The 15,655-nt window shown below is 38.4% G+C and overlaps 1 protein-coding gene across 7 annotated transcripts in view; it reads right to left on the bottom strand.

The window, feature by feature from the left end:
• Positions 1-15,655, bottom strand: part of CORIN (corin, serine peptidase) — a 255,232-nt gene that overhangs the window by 172,761 nt on the left and 66,816 nt on the right. For all 7 annotated transcript variants that reach the window (XM_027056350.2, XM_053217396.1, XM_053217397.1 and 4 more), the window contains exon 4: positions 4,494-4,701. In XM_027056350.2, coding sequence (XP_026912151.1) covers positions 4,494-4,701 — 208 coding nt within the window. The remainder of the gene's footprint in view (positions 1-4,493; positions 4,702-15,655) is intronic.

Genomic DNA, 15,655 nt, shown 5'->3' with positions numbered 1-15,655 from the left:
GGAGGTGATGAAGTTTATATGCTCCCAGAAAGTCACATATCATCTTGGACTACCACATCAATAATACTAAGTTATTATATATGGAGAAGTTACTGCACACCAGGTAGGGGAAACCATGTATGGGCACTTTGCATAAATCATTCTGTCGAATACACACAAACACAGCCTATAAAGGGGGTATAATCACCCTCATCATAGAAATGAGTAAACCATGGGCTCACAAGACTAACTAATATGTCCAAGGCCCTTTAACTGGCGATTGACAGAGCTACAGATTGAGTCAGTGTTCATCTGCCCCCAAACTTTAAGTGCTTTCTCTGTAGTTACCAGATTAAATTTTCTAACTTCCAGCAAACATAGTTATTTGGGAAAAAGCACAATAGTTCTTTTGAGGAAGCTCATTCAAGGAAATTCATTTGATCCTTACCACAATCGTACAGGGACTGAGTACACTACAGAAAACTGTCCTGTAGTCCTAGGTTTGAGATATAATCTTTAATCTCAACTAATCCAGCTAGATAAAGATTATTTCATCTCCACAGATATTAAGAATTTCTGCAAAGGACCTAGTGACAAATTAATGCTCCAGAGGGGGAAAAGAATCAATAGCAAGCATGTCCAGTTTTTAATGTTAAGGACTCATTCCATGAGCACAGAGTTTCTCTACAAAGTATTAGAAGATGTGAGTGGAGTGACCATCACCCCACATCAGCAGGTCTCCTGGGTGTCTTCTACAAGCAAAGCTGGACCTTCCAAGGCAAACTGACTTCCCTACAGCTTTGATAATGTTATAGGCCGATTATTTAAACAAGGTTGGAATGAGAGATAGTTACACATAGAAAGCATGTGGATGGTTTCTTTTCCAGACACCTTAATTGTATCTTGTGTATCAAAGAGCCATCCAGAAGCAACTGGTATTCTCCTGGCCCAGAAATTGTGAATTTCTCTCTAGTTACTTGCTGATATTTTTAAGCTAGTCCTTCTAACTCATATTTTTATGACTACCCAAATGACTTATCAGCGAAATCTCTATAGTTTGAGATATATGTCACTGAATCCACAGAAATTATACACAACTTCAATTAGCCTGTGTTATAGTATATGATACACATATTTATTCATAGCAATCCTAGTGTAAATAGAAATTATTAAAGTTCATTCTTATATATGTAGTTAATGAGCATCTGAGGGAGCAGGTTAAAAACTATACTATTTATATATCCCACTAGATCTTTTTAAACTAAATGTTAAATATTACCAAACAGCTATTTTGTCCATAATAGAATATAAGCAATGCTCCATTATTTGAACAGTAGAAAAAATTAGTATAATGGATGATGTTATGTGAAAAAGAAGAAAAATGTTTGAACTATTTTCTAAAATACATTTTACCTTTATTAACTTGTTTTGCTTATTAAATCTAGCTAGTTGGGTCTAGGCACACACTAAATGACAGCAGGAAGCACTGGTCTGAAAGTGTAATTATAAAGTTAAGTATAATAATAAATGTAATAATAAAAAATAGGATAAGTCTCCAAAGTATACCTGAAAAGTGACTATAAATTATTATCCATTATAACAGAAAATGGAAAACACTTATATTAGAGCATTTCTCAGGATGAACCAGGTCAGAAGAGAAACAAATTTTACCTAAAAGTGCCCGGAAGGCTATGAGTAGCATCACTAAAATTTTACAGTTGATTGAAGTGAGAGTGGAGGTTGAGTTACAATAAGGATGACCAAAGGGAATTCAGAGTCTCCAGGAAGCTGAATGCACTCTCTTTCATTGTTTTATCTACGTACAAGATAAGGCTGAGACGTGTGGCTTTGTGCCCTGCTTCCTCACTGGCTGCAGTGTGTTGAATGGATGGTCCCAAAATGATGTGTCCACGTCCTAACTTCTGGAACCTGTGAACGTTGCCTTATTTGGATAAAAGGTCTTTGTGGGTGTAATTAGAACCTTGAGATGATGAGACCCTCTTGGGCTACCTAAACCAATGGCAAGTGTCCTCATAAGAGAAGAGAGACACACAGAGAAGGCTATGTGAAAATGGAGGCAGAGAGTAGAGTGATGTGGCCACAGGTCAAGGAAAGCCTGAAACTACCAGAAGCTGACAAAGGGAGACAATGTCCCCTGCCCCCCTCAGAATCTCCAGAGGGAGCATGGCCCTGTCAGATTTTAGACTTCTCGTTTCTAGAACTGTGAGAGAATAAATGTGTAAGCCACTCAGCTTGTAGTAATTTATTATGGCAGCTCTAGAAAACTAATCCAACCATCATGTCACGCTCCCACTGCTTCACTCTTATCACCATGAAAGCCTGCTCTGCATAGGGTTCTTTCGAGTGAAATGTTTTCCTGAACACAGTATCTGATCATAGCTCTTTACTTATTTCTACAATAATCTACTGTTTCTGTTTTACCCAGATTTTATTCTGTGGCCATTCAGGCATTTTCCAGTTAAAACAATAAACGCCTGTGTCCTATTCCAGACACATTTTATACACTAATTAAATTAGTACAAATAGGGGCGCCTGGGTGGCTCAGTGTTAAGCATCTGACGTCAGTTCAGGTCATGATCTCGCAGTCTGTGAGCTCAAGCCCTGCATGGGGCTCTGTGCTGACAGCCCAGAGCCTGCAGCCTGCCTCAGATTCTGTGTCTCCCTCTCTCTCTGCCCCTCCCCCACTCACACTCTGTCTCCCTCCCTCTCTCTCTCTCCCTCTCTCTCTCTCTCTCTCTCAAAAATAAACATTAAAAAAAAATACTGCAAATAATATGGAATCTATTTACACTTGAAAATGCATCTCATTCTAACATTACTATTCCAAAGACACCTTAACATTTTAATTCAGAAAACAACTGATGTTCCATGTAATTTTGTATTTAGTACATGCTTTGAAAAATTTTTAAAGATGTATACTTAGTAAATTTAAAATATTCCATAACACACTTTTAATTGATTTACTCTTATTGAAAATTATTTCAATATAATAATGTAATATTGAAGTTATGCTATTTCAGTAAGGTGAAGGTGGTCAAATTAATGTACAAATTTCCAGTTATAAACTAAATAATTTATGGAGATGTAATATACAGCATAGTGACTATAGTTAATAATACTCTATTGTACATTTAAAAGTTGCTAAGAGAGTTGATTTTAAAATTTCTCATTCTAGGGGCACCTGGGTGGCTCCGTCAGTTAAACGTCCAACTTCAGCTCAGGTCATGATCTCGCGGTCTGTGAGTTCGAGCCCCACATCGGGGTCTGTGCTGACAGCTCAGATCCTGGAACCTGCTTCAGATTCTATGTCTCCCTCTCTCTCTGCCCCTCCCCTATTCACGCTTTGTCTCTCTGTCTCTCTATCTCCGAAAAATGAATAAACCTTAAAAAAATAAGCAAAATAAACTTCTCATTCTAAGAAAAAGAAAATTTGCCATTGTGTGGTGGTGAGTGCTAACTGGACTTACTGAGGTGGTCATTTGGCAATATATGCAAATGTTGAACCATTATGTGGTATGCCTGAAACCAATATAATGTTTGTATCAATTTTATATCTCAAAAAAAAAAAAAAAGAAATGCGCTTACAAGACACGTACACAAGCATGCTCACTCACAAATGCTTCCCCACACCTAAAATAAGAAAATTCTTTCCAATCTTATTTGATGGAGCACTAGACAGTCTCTGTTTGCCCTTCTGCATCTACCCCACGCCCTCCTCACCTGCTGTGGGTTCCCGTGTTGACCATAAGAACCACCTGGTGTCTTACCTTTACCTGATTTAGAGGATGAGATTTGGCACTTAGGACCTGATGATACTTAGACGAGATTTGGGATCTCATCCATTGTGCTCACATCAATAACACACCCTTGCCCAATAGCTGTGGGTGAGTTGATCTGGTGGGAGGTCCTGGCAGGGGGGAGGGCAGGAGAGTGAGGTTGGGGTATTTATTTCTTCTTCTCTGTCCTGCAGGGCTGGCAGTGGCTGTGCTCCTCTGTCTCGGGTCACAGCACTTGGCTTGTTGGAAGACCTCTTACCCGCAGCTATAATTCTCTCCAGGTGCTATCCGCCCTTCTCCCCTTCCAAGTCCTGGGTGGTAGAACTGCATCCCCCTATCATGAGACCCTGGTGCCTCTCATAATTTATTTGTTCTCTTAACCTGTCCACACCTCCATAAATCTTCTCTTCAATAAACTCTTTTCAGTCACCCCTTTGAGTGTGCTGTCTTCTGCCAGACCCTCACTGAAACAGCTACTCAGTGTCCCAGCTGATCGCCTCAACCTAACATCCTGACTAATTTCTTCCCAGAAATAAAACTACTCTAGGTTTTCAAACAAAAATCTAGTTTAAAAGAATTACAACTGGCTATGACTGGCATGAGATATTTTCTCCTTTCACAAAAATATACGGTGGTAGCTTGGGATGATCTCATTCCCCCTCAGTCACTTCTGCTACAACTGACTCTTATCATTGAATGATTTTGGTTCCAAAATACCTGTCATCGCCATCACCGACGCACTCAGGGAAGGCGAGGCTACAGCCAAAAAGCATGATATGTTGATAGCAACTGAGGCGATGGAGGTACATGAAGAACTTGAGGAACTTCTCCATTTCCATGTTTTTGACAAATGAGAAGACAGGGGTTAGCGTGGTGTGGTAGGGCAGCATCTGACACTGGCTGTGGGTGATGTTCATACAGGCACCTGGGAAGTCAAGATATTTATATTTAGGAGCAGGCACGACAGAATCCTATGTTTGCAAACTCATTTGACACGATAGACTGACAATGTTCATAATATAAAATACATTCTGCAAATAAGAATGACTCTAGATTCTAGATTCTAGACACCCACATACATACAGAAAATTGTGTGTGTGTGTGTGTGTGTGTGTGTGTGCACGCGTGTGCACGCGCCTGCATGCATATGATAATGAAATCAAGCTACTAATATTCACAAAGGGGTAGCATCTGTGTCCTGGGCAAATGTATAGAAAAATACACTCTCACAGCCAGCTGATGGGCATATAAGTTGGCAAATACTGTTTTGGATTACAGCTAGGCAGGACAATATGTATCCAAAAAAAAAAAAGTTTTAAATGCATACCCTTTGACACTGTGGTATTTCTAATACTTTTATCCTAAGGAAATAATCATGGTTGTGAACATGGATTTATCTACATGGATCTTCATCTCTGCATAGTTTATAATTTTTTTTAACATTTTTAAAGTTTATTTATTTATTTTGTGAGAGAGAGGAAAAGCTGGATAGAGGCAGAGAGAGAGAGGAAAGAGAGGATCCCAAGCAGGCTCTCCACCGTCAGCACATCGGGCTCAAACCCATGAACTGCCAGATCACGACCTGAGCCAGAGGCAGACGCTTAATTGACTGAGCCCCACTGGTGCCCCCTATAATAAAAAGATAGCAATCACCTAAACATTCACCAATGGGAGTTGCTTAAAAATACTATGAAACAAACAACAGAATACTTAACTATATGAAAGATGCTTTAGAAGACTATTTAATCACATAGAATGGTGTTTGTAGTAAATAAAAATAGCAAGTCACAAAACAATTTGCATACCATGATCCTATTTTTAAAAATACATGGTTACTCAAAGGTTTCCAATCTTGTCCATGCTAACAGTTCAGGGTCAGCTCAGAGCCTCCGATTTCATTTTCCTCCATAATTGGCTCACTACCACCTCCATAGCCTCTCTTTCTCCTTCATTCCCTAAATTTGCATGGTTGGTGTCATATAAATAAAAATATTAATATGAATCCAGGTGATGGGATATTAGGAGACTATTCTATTTTGCTCTTTGAATTCTGTATTCTCTTATTGGTTTATATAAAGATTTATTACTTTTCATTTAAGAAGGTGATAATTAAAATTTTGGTTATTATTTAAGCAAGCTGCTACTTGAACCCAGAGTCTTCAGGTTTCGGAAACACAGTGGAAGAATTAATTCTAATTATGTTGAGGAGGATAAAGGCAAGGGAACAGAGCTCAACAAGAAAGGAAACATCTCTTCTGATATATAACTCCCAGTCAAAGAAATAAAGGGAAAAACCTCTCCAAACCTAAGGCCAATTTCATTTTAATAAAAACAATGTTTAACAATAATTCTGCATCTCTGACAAAATGGCCGAACAAACCCTTTGATCTGTAATACAGAGCAAATACAGCCTATCACAGAAGGATTCCAGACCTCCTCTTCTGCTTGTTTCCTTCACATAGGTCACCTCAGAGACTTCACTTCTTATCGTCTCACTGCCCTTCCTAGTCTCCTAAGTACACTGCCTAATGTCACGTCTCTTTCAAACCTCTCTGAAAACTGCCCAAACCGTGTAAGAAGTCTTTCCCCCAAATGACCAGATTGTAGCCATTAGCTCAGAGTCTCATTCTTCATGAAAACACACACTTCACCACTGTTTTTATTATCTAACCCAAAATGCGCTGAGCTCAGTGGGGCAGGATCAAAACATGATTTTCCTTTTCAAAGCCAATCAATGACATGTGGAATGTCTCTCATCCTAGAACATAGAGGAGACACGGCCAAAAACTTAAGGACACAACACTTTTTTCGACCTCCTCAAACTCAAAATACAAAATGGGAAAGACAGGAGTCAGAGAGGAAGAAAATCCAAGTCAAAATAATACTCAGACAGAACACAAACAGACACATAAACACATAAATTCAGCCTCACGTGAGTGCTAAGGTCAGGGGTTCCGGGCACGTTGCATGAATATGACCGTCATGTCATTTGGTGCGGGAGGTTAAAACACATTTCAGTGTGGGAGATAAGCACAGGCAGAGTGATCATACAGACAGTAAACTTCAAAATGACACAACTGTATGTATTGTGCTACAAGCAGAGATGCTTACTTAAAAGAGCTGAGAGTAAGAGTTTGACTCCACCAAAAAAGGTGAAAAAAATCGGTGGAAAATTCAGTCTCAGGAAGACATGTATTGAAAACCAGCAGGTGCCAAGCACCAAACCAGGTACTCAGAGGCCCTCGTTCACAATGATCTCATTTTCACAACCTGCTAAAGTGGTATCACATCTATAGTATACATGAGAAAACTCAATTGCAGAAAGGCTAAGACATCTGCCTGGCTATGCAGAGCCATTCTGTGAAAATTCCAGATCTTCAAACTTAGGTCTTCTGAATAACTTCTGTTTGGAACCACCCCAGGCTAACACCAAAGGGGTTATTATGTTAAAAACATATCTTAAAGAATATAATTCCTAATGGCCCATGAAAGGAAAAGACTAAAAAGCATGTAATGGCATGTCATCGATCTGAATTTATATTCATAGATAATGCACCCATGTATACTGACCAGTATCATTCATTTTATATTACATTATTTTCTGTAGGGCTCACAGCTTTGGGGTTTATACACTTGATGATAAACTAAATTTGAAGTGAGGAGATGATCAAAAGGCTAATTCATCCTCACCTAGCCAAAGAATATTGAGAATCAATATTGAGAATACTGAGAAATGAATTTTAAGAAATCATTTGAAAAGTACAAAATAGTAAGGTAACTCACATTTGGTGTGCTACTGTGATATGGCATTGTGAGCTGCACACACACACATGCACAAAAGGTATTTCCTTTTCAGAGGACAGCAAGAATTCCCATAAGCATATCATCCAAAGTGCTCCTATATCCCTCAGTAACATCATCCTATTTTATTTTCATTACAGTATTAGGACTACCTCATACAATCTTGTCTGTCTATCTATCTATTTACTCCCAGCGTTCTTCCACAATGATAGAAACCACTGGGATACCAAAGAGTAGACAATAGTTATTCACTGCATGAATGCAAAGATTCAATGGAACAGATTGTCCCCACTAAAAGATTTCTTCCTGAAAAAGATAGTAGATGTGAATGAGCCAGTATATCTCAGACCCAAAGGCACCAATGTTGATGGCTAATACTGCAACTATTGTTTTTAATTATCTATTCCCTAGAACTTACCATGACCTAGGGAGTCATCCCATCCTGTTTCTTTCACTAGATTAATTTTTATCTTGGACTCCCCTCTGGACTATAAAAGTGCAGCAGTTGGAAGTAAGAGAGAAAGGGCTGCCCTCCCTTTCCAGTAAAAGGTATACCTTCTGTTACCCTTAAGCATGCTCAATTGCTTGTAGCATGAGACCTCACCATAGCAGAGAAAACAGAAATCATCATACTGCTGATGTTCAACTATCATTTCAACAGTGTTGGTACCTTCAGCAAGAAAAACATACAATTCAGAGAGGATCGGCTGAGATAGGTTGACAGTAAAAGCCTAAATAAATTATTAGTATCTATTCAAGTTGTCTCTTGTTATTAAATATACTTAAAATTTCCCTTCCACTTATTGTTTTGTATTAAGTAAAACAACTTAAAGGTAAGAAAATAGACAAAAGATCCTTGAGTACCTTCTAGGCTGGATTTATGATTCTAGGTACGTTATATATACATTATATACGTTATATACAATATATACGTTATATATATTCTAGGTACGTTACAATCCTATGAGAAAGATTTTTTATTCCTATTTTATATATGATGAGATAGATTCAGTGAGGGTAAGAAAGTGCTCAAAAGTACACAGATGTTAACTTGTAGAATCAAAACCAGGTTTTTCTGATCCCATAACCTATTCTTTTCCTCCGTACAATTCTGCCAAAGATACTATTCCATTTTAAACATGGTAAATTCACTTCATTCATTGTAGAATATTTTGATGACTCTCCTTGGATTTAGCAACAGAGCTGCTTCTCTACGACTGGCAAATAAACGTTCTCAAAGGAAACAGTGAATTTGCTATTAAAAGTAGTTCACCTGTCCTTACTAAGAGTCCATTTGGATTGGGAACGCTTAGTATCTATTCCTGGCTGTACTACAAAGTCAACACAGGTCAGGACTACATCACCAGAATGGAATAATGAAAGCTATTCTCTATTCTAGATAACTGATGGGGACAGTTACATCTTGTCAGAATAATTGCTGGCACAAACCAATATGAAAGGACTTCGTGTACTTAGGAAGATCCGTAAAAGGGTTACAGTAAGATAAGAAGGAACAGAGAGTTAAAGACAGGTCCTTCTGTGAAGATCCTGGCCTCCTAACCAACTCTGTAAACATCTTTGAATCCATATATGGTAACTATTTTATTTCTCATAAAAGAAAATCAATGAGACAAAGTAAAACACATGAGTCAACTGTGGCATTTGTAAAAAGTCTTTACAGACATAGTCAAGGGCATTGGTAACTCAATGTCTTGAACATGCAAAAAATGTAAGTGCCTGGCTGGTACAACACTAATTATCAGAGTTACGTATGAGCTACCAAATTTTGCCAGGAGAAGCATGAGGATTGGGATTTAACATTTTCTATATAATTATATCTATTGGTCTGCTTCAAATCCTGCTTTTATTATTCCATATTTATGTGGCTTTTCACAAGTTACTGAACTTTTCTATTTATGTTTCTTCATCTGCAAATTACTATATTTCGGGTTATTATAAGGATTAAGTGATGTTACATAATGCCTTTCATTAGCACATATGGTAAGTTATAAAACTTTTCACTATTATGATTAACTCATTTGTGACTCACAAAAACTCTGTAGACTAGAAAGGAGAAATACTTGTATCCATGGTGTATCTGAGGCTGAAACATTAAGCTTTCATCAGCCGTTTTCTTCTAAATTCTGTGATTATATTCCATTACACACACACACACACACACACACACACACACACACGGTCAAAATTCAAAGTTTCATTAATTAGTTTGCTTACTTGAAAAAGAAACAAATGTTGGGTGTTATATTTTAAAAAACATTAGTTATTCATTGAGAAAATATGTATTCTCTATTAAATATAGGCATTAGTCTTGGTGCTAAAGAATTTAAAAATAAGAATTTGAAATTAGACCACATTTTATTTATTTACCCAAAATGTACTTTAACACACATGAAAACTGTTTGGTTTTTAATGCCACTAATGGCAAAAATAAGTTCTAAAATGACGAGAGTATAAGAAACTACTGGGGCGCCTGGGTGGCGCAGTCGGTTAAGCGTCCGACTTCAGCCAGGTCACGATCTCGCGGTCCGTGCGTTCGAGCCCCGCGTCGGGCTCTGGGCTGATGGCTCAGAGCCTGGAGCCTGTTTCCGATTCTGTGTCTCCCTCTCTCTCTGCTCCTCCCCCGTTCATGCTCTGTCTCTCTCTGTCCCAAAAATAAAAAAAAATAAACGTTGAAAAAAAAAAAAAAAAGAAACTACTTAGTGACACATCATGTTCATAGAGGGTAGGGTTTATTATAAAATCAGTGCCTCACTTGAGGTTAGTTTTAAACTTCACTGTTCACGAAGGCAATGAGATCTAAGCGGACTTTCCAGCATGTGTAGTTTTATTGGGAACCCCATTTCACAGTCAACATTGAAATACTGGAAGAATATGTGAGAGGGCAGATCTGTAATACCAAGGTCTGCATCATACCAGCTAAGTACTGTGGTTCTTAATGTATTTGTACAACACCCATTCAGATAACCATCTCTCACTCAGAATTCTCTAACTTTAAAATTTTTTTTTAACCTTTATTTATTTTTGAGACAGAGAGAGACAGAGCATGAACGGGGGAGGGGCAGAGAGAGGGAGACACAGAATCTGAAACAGGCTCCAGGCTCTGAGCTGTCAGCACAGAGCCCAACGCGGGACTCAAACTCAAGGACCGTGAGATCACGACCTGAGCTGAAGTCGGAGGCTTAACTGACTGAGCTTAACCGACTGAGGCACCCCCAGAATTCTCTCACTTTAAAATCAGTAACAAGTCAGTCTCAAGCTGAGCTGATATTTACCTTTTTTACTCTCTGAATTTACAAAGGAAGACTTTACAGAGAATACAATTGTAAAGGGAGTAAGATTGTAAAGGGAATCTCAAAAGGGAATATTGAAAATTTCAGTTTTGGGGATGCATATGATATACTTTTTCTTTTTAACAAATATACCTTTTATCTTATTACAAGGCGGTGTAAGATTAGAAAGTAAAAGTAAAACATAAGCAACCACTCAACAACAAGGAGGAAGAATGGACTAGTTCTTATTGGTTGTATCCTCAGTATCAACTTCCTCATCTCTAATTGGAATATCAGCCATGAAGTTTAGAAGACCTCTCCCTATCCCTGGCTCCAGGCAGCGGTCCTGACTGGCCAATGACTGTTAACTCATGACATTGCTTGGCACTGTCCTTAATTCAAGGGCAAATAAGAGACTGCAGTTGGTCCAATCACAGTAAAACCCAGGGACAGAATGGGCTACCTAATTTAGGGCACTCAGGGTAAATCGCAAATATAGGGCCCCTTGTTCAAAAATTATTTTATATTATTTATATTATATTATTTGTAATATTTATATTATTGTTAATAATTTCAACAAAGTGACAGCAGAGCATTAAACAATGGGTGGAGCCCTGTGCTCAGAGTTCTGTGCAACCATACAGGTCAGCGTGTTTATGAAGCTGGTCAATGATTAGAAAAGGAGTCCTCCCTCCACAAAACTCCGTCACTCTCCACATAGGGATATTTGAGCAGCAGTCCCAGGATTTCTCTATGACATTAGGTAAGAACTAAAGGTGACAGTTTAAGAGCTGTAGGGGCCTCCAACTTAGTCAGAGGACTTCTATCTTTTTCTAAGATTTTAAGGTGTCAGAGGCAGAGATATCCAAACACACAGCATCCCTGGCTTTGTCCACCCATTCAAACATGGCATGAAAGTAGTGTCTCCTCTTGGGAAACTGGATGTATGTGCAAACTACATTTCAACTCCAGCTTGAGAGAGTCATACATCTCTCCAGGGAAGCTGCCTACACAGGACTGGTAAGGAGCCCATTCCCTGCCATTGTTAAGTGGCCTCTTTTCTCTCACGTTTAGCCAGGAGAGAAAAGGTGGTCTAATTCTGCTGATCCAATGTTCCAAACGTTGTGCTGAAATATTTGCGGCTTTACACCTGCTTCTAAATTATAGTGCACATAGTAAAGCCCACCCATCACGAGTCAGTCATTTTGAGCCCTTGACTCACAGGGAATTTCTCAAGAAAATATTAATGGCTATACTGTATCCCTACTATGGACACATTAGATGAATTTGGCCAAACTGTAACTGAAGAGATTTGTAGAACATTAAGAAGTGTTTCTTCTTTATCAAGAAGATATTAACAGGAAACTGGGAGTACTTTTCTCCTACTTGTCACCAACAATAGTAGGTAATGTCAATTCACTTGTCAGATGACAAAAAACAGGACTCTGTAAAATGTGACCTTAGAAAAAATGTAAATTCTGAAACTTCTCTACTCTCTGCCTTTTCACATTAGGGTGAAGATGGAAGTAACTGGAGTAGAGGGCCCTGGGATAATAAAGCCAAAAAAGAGACACAGGAAGCTTAAACATGTACACGAATGAATGAAGTTGAAATAGCAAAGAAACGGAGTCAAAAATCAGTGAGACTGGGGGCACCTGGGTGGCTCAGTCGGTTGAGCGTCTGACTTCGGCTCAGGTCATGATCTCACAGTTTGCGAGTTTGAGCCCCATGTCGGGCTCCGTGCTGACAGCTCAGAGCCTGGAGCCTGTTTTGGATTCTGTCTCCTTCTCTCTCTGACCCTCCCCACTTGTGCTGTCTCTGTCTCTCAAAAATAAATAAATGAAAAAAAAAATTTTTTTTTAAATTAGTGAGATTGGCCCAAATTCAAATGGGGTAGAATACAAACAAAGAGAGGCAGAGATCTGAATGGTGCAGTGAAAGCCCTGGAGTACCCAACACAAAAACTCCAAGGGGGAATATCAATTCAATTTTGTGTCTGTGTAGGGACATTGTAATTTTCCTATAATTGGAAAATGTTGGAATGTGAATTTTAATAACGATGAATTAAGTATTTAATATTAGGTTTAACATACTGCTATATAAAGCTTTTGCTTTCTCTAGGTGATTTCTTAAAACTATGAAACATAGTATTATAATTAAAAACTAGTTAATGCCAAAATTCCTCTGTGTAATTACAGGAGAAAGTTTAACTCTGCTACAAAAGTCACTAGGAAAAAATGCTTTAAGAAAGATCCTGACAAGGGCACCTGGGTGGCTCAGTCAGTTGAGATTCTGACTTCAGCTCAGGTCGTGATCCCATGGTCTGTGGGTTCGAGCCCCGCGTTGGGCTCTGTGCTGACATCTCAGAGCCTGGAGCCTGTTTCGGATTCTATGTCTCCCTCTCTCTCTGACCCTCCCCTGTTCATGCTCTGTCTCTCTCTGTCTCAAAAATAAATAAACATTAAAAAAAATTAAAAAAAAAAGAAAGATCCTGACAAAATTGATACAATATTGGTAAGCTGGGAGACAGCATATTGAGATTCATTGTACTATTCTCTCTATTTTTGTGTGTGACTAAAAATTTTTGTGTAAATTGATTTTTTTAAAGAATGAATTCTGAAATATTAGAAAATAATCTAAAAGCCCACCCATGATAAACATTGAGAAATATTTTGTAAACTAAAACAAATTTCTTTCATGTGAACAGTTGAACTCTCCATCAAGAAAAGGAAATCTCAGGATTCCAGAAAGACAGTAGGAAACTGACAACAAAAGCAGTGAGTACATGAGATGACATCACATGAATGAATATCACATGAGCCAATATTACAATGGCCTTGTCTTGAAGGAAGCTATCATTTTCAATAAAGAAATGAAACCTTGCAGGGGTGCCTGGGTGGTTCGGTTGGTTAAGCATCCGACTCTTCGTTTCAGCTCAGGTCATGATCTCACAGTTTCACGAGTTTGAGTCCCACGTTGGGCTCTGCACTGATGGTACGGAGCCTGCTTGGGATTCTCTCTCTTCCTCTTTCTCTGCCCCTGCTCTGTTCACACTGTCTCTGTCTCTCTCAAAATAAATAAATAAACTTAATTTAAAAATAAAAAAAAAAATGAAATGAAGTCTTGTATCCATAAGAAGCACAAAGAAGAACAAAGATCCCCCCAACAAAAAACAAGGACTCAGTTAGCTCAGGCATATTATGAGGATGCCATTCGGACCCTGCTTAGATTCTGGCTGGAAACAAAGCATTTATTTGGGCACTTTTTACCACAGTTCTAGCCTTCCCAAGGGTTTGAAATTACAACTATGCATGTGATCCAAGAACCACAAAAATGAAATATTAACATTAAAATTGGCCCCAGGACAGTATTACCTTGGGATGCCTGGTCAAACTGAACACAAAATTGTCCTAGAGTGACATGACCTGAATCCAAGGAAGTTTATAACCTAAAGTCATAAACCCATAAACCCATAAACCCAATCCATTAAGAGAAAGAATAATGAATCACTAACCATAACCAGCAGCAGTATTAAAGTCTGAGAACTTCAGACAATTGAACAATCAATGGAGGCTATTGAACAAGTGTGAATGGGGGCACCTGGGTGGCTCAGTCAGTTAAGCATCTGACTGCAGCTCAGGTCATGATCTCACAGTTCATGAGTTCGAGCCCCAAGTCAGGCTCAGTGCTGACAGCATGGAGCCTGGAGCCTACTTCAGATTCTGTGTCTCCCTCTTTCTATGCCCCTCCCCCACTCAGGCTGTGTCTCTCTCTCTCTCTCAAAAATAAATAAACATTAAAAATTAAAAAAAAAACAAGTATGAATGAAACAACTAAAGACAAAAATGTAGTCATTTGAATGACACACTATAAATTTAAAAAAACTGGACAATCTGAAAAGAAACCAAACAGAACCTCTAGAAATGAAAAATACATATAAACAATAAAATTTAAAAGTCAGTGAATAGAGTAAAATAGAAGATTAGATACTGCTGAAGAGAGAACTAAAGAACTAGAAGACAAACCTGAGAAATATACCAGAATTTAGCACAAAGATTAATAAAGGATGGATGAGAATGTCCAACCTAAGTGTAATTAGAGTTCCAGAAAGACAGAATAGAAACATCAGGAGGGAGGTTATATTCATAGCATTAAAAGCTGAGAACTCTCCCAAACTGAAAAAATATCTGAATATTTTTTCCCAAATTCAAGAAGTGCATCTTCCAGACAAGATATATAAAAAGAAATACAGGGGCACCTGGGTGGCTCAGATGATTGAGCATATCGCTCTTGATTTCAGCTCAAGTCATGATCCTAGGGTCATGGGATCAAGCCCCACATCAGGCTCCGTGCTAAGTGTGGAGCCTCCTTAAGATTCTCTCTCTCTCTCTCTCTCTCTCTCTCTCTCTCTCTCTCTCTCTCTCTCTTTCCTTCTGCCCCTCTCCCCTGTGCACATTCTCTCTCTCTAAAATAGATAGATAGATAGATGATAGATAGATAGATAGATAGATAGATAATAAATAGAAAGAAAGATACCCACATTTTATCCATTGTAATATAACCAGTTTATTTTAAAAACACACACACAAAACTTCAAACATCCAAAGACAATATTCCAATTGCCTACAAGGAAACAAAATTTAAGTTGGCACTAAAGTTTCTGATAGCATTGAAGAATCCAGATAAATGTGAAATAAAATTCTTAGATTGATGAGAGGAAAAAAATTGCCAACCTAGCTAAACAGTCATGCCATTTTGAGGGGGAAATAAAGACATTTGAAGATAAAC

The sequence above is a fragment of the Acinonyx jubatus genome, chromosome B1, assembly GCF_027475565.1.
Source record: "Acinonyx jubatus isolate Ajub_Pintada_27869175 chromosome B1, VMU_Ajub_asm_v1.0, whole genome shotgun sequence".
NCBI lineage: Eukaryota > Metazoa > Chordata > Mammalia > Carnivora > Felidae > Acinonyx > Acinonyx jubatus.
Note: the sequence above shows the minus strand (reverse complement) of the source record. Positions and strands in the feature narration are given on the sequence as shown.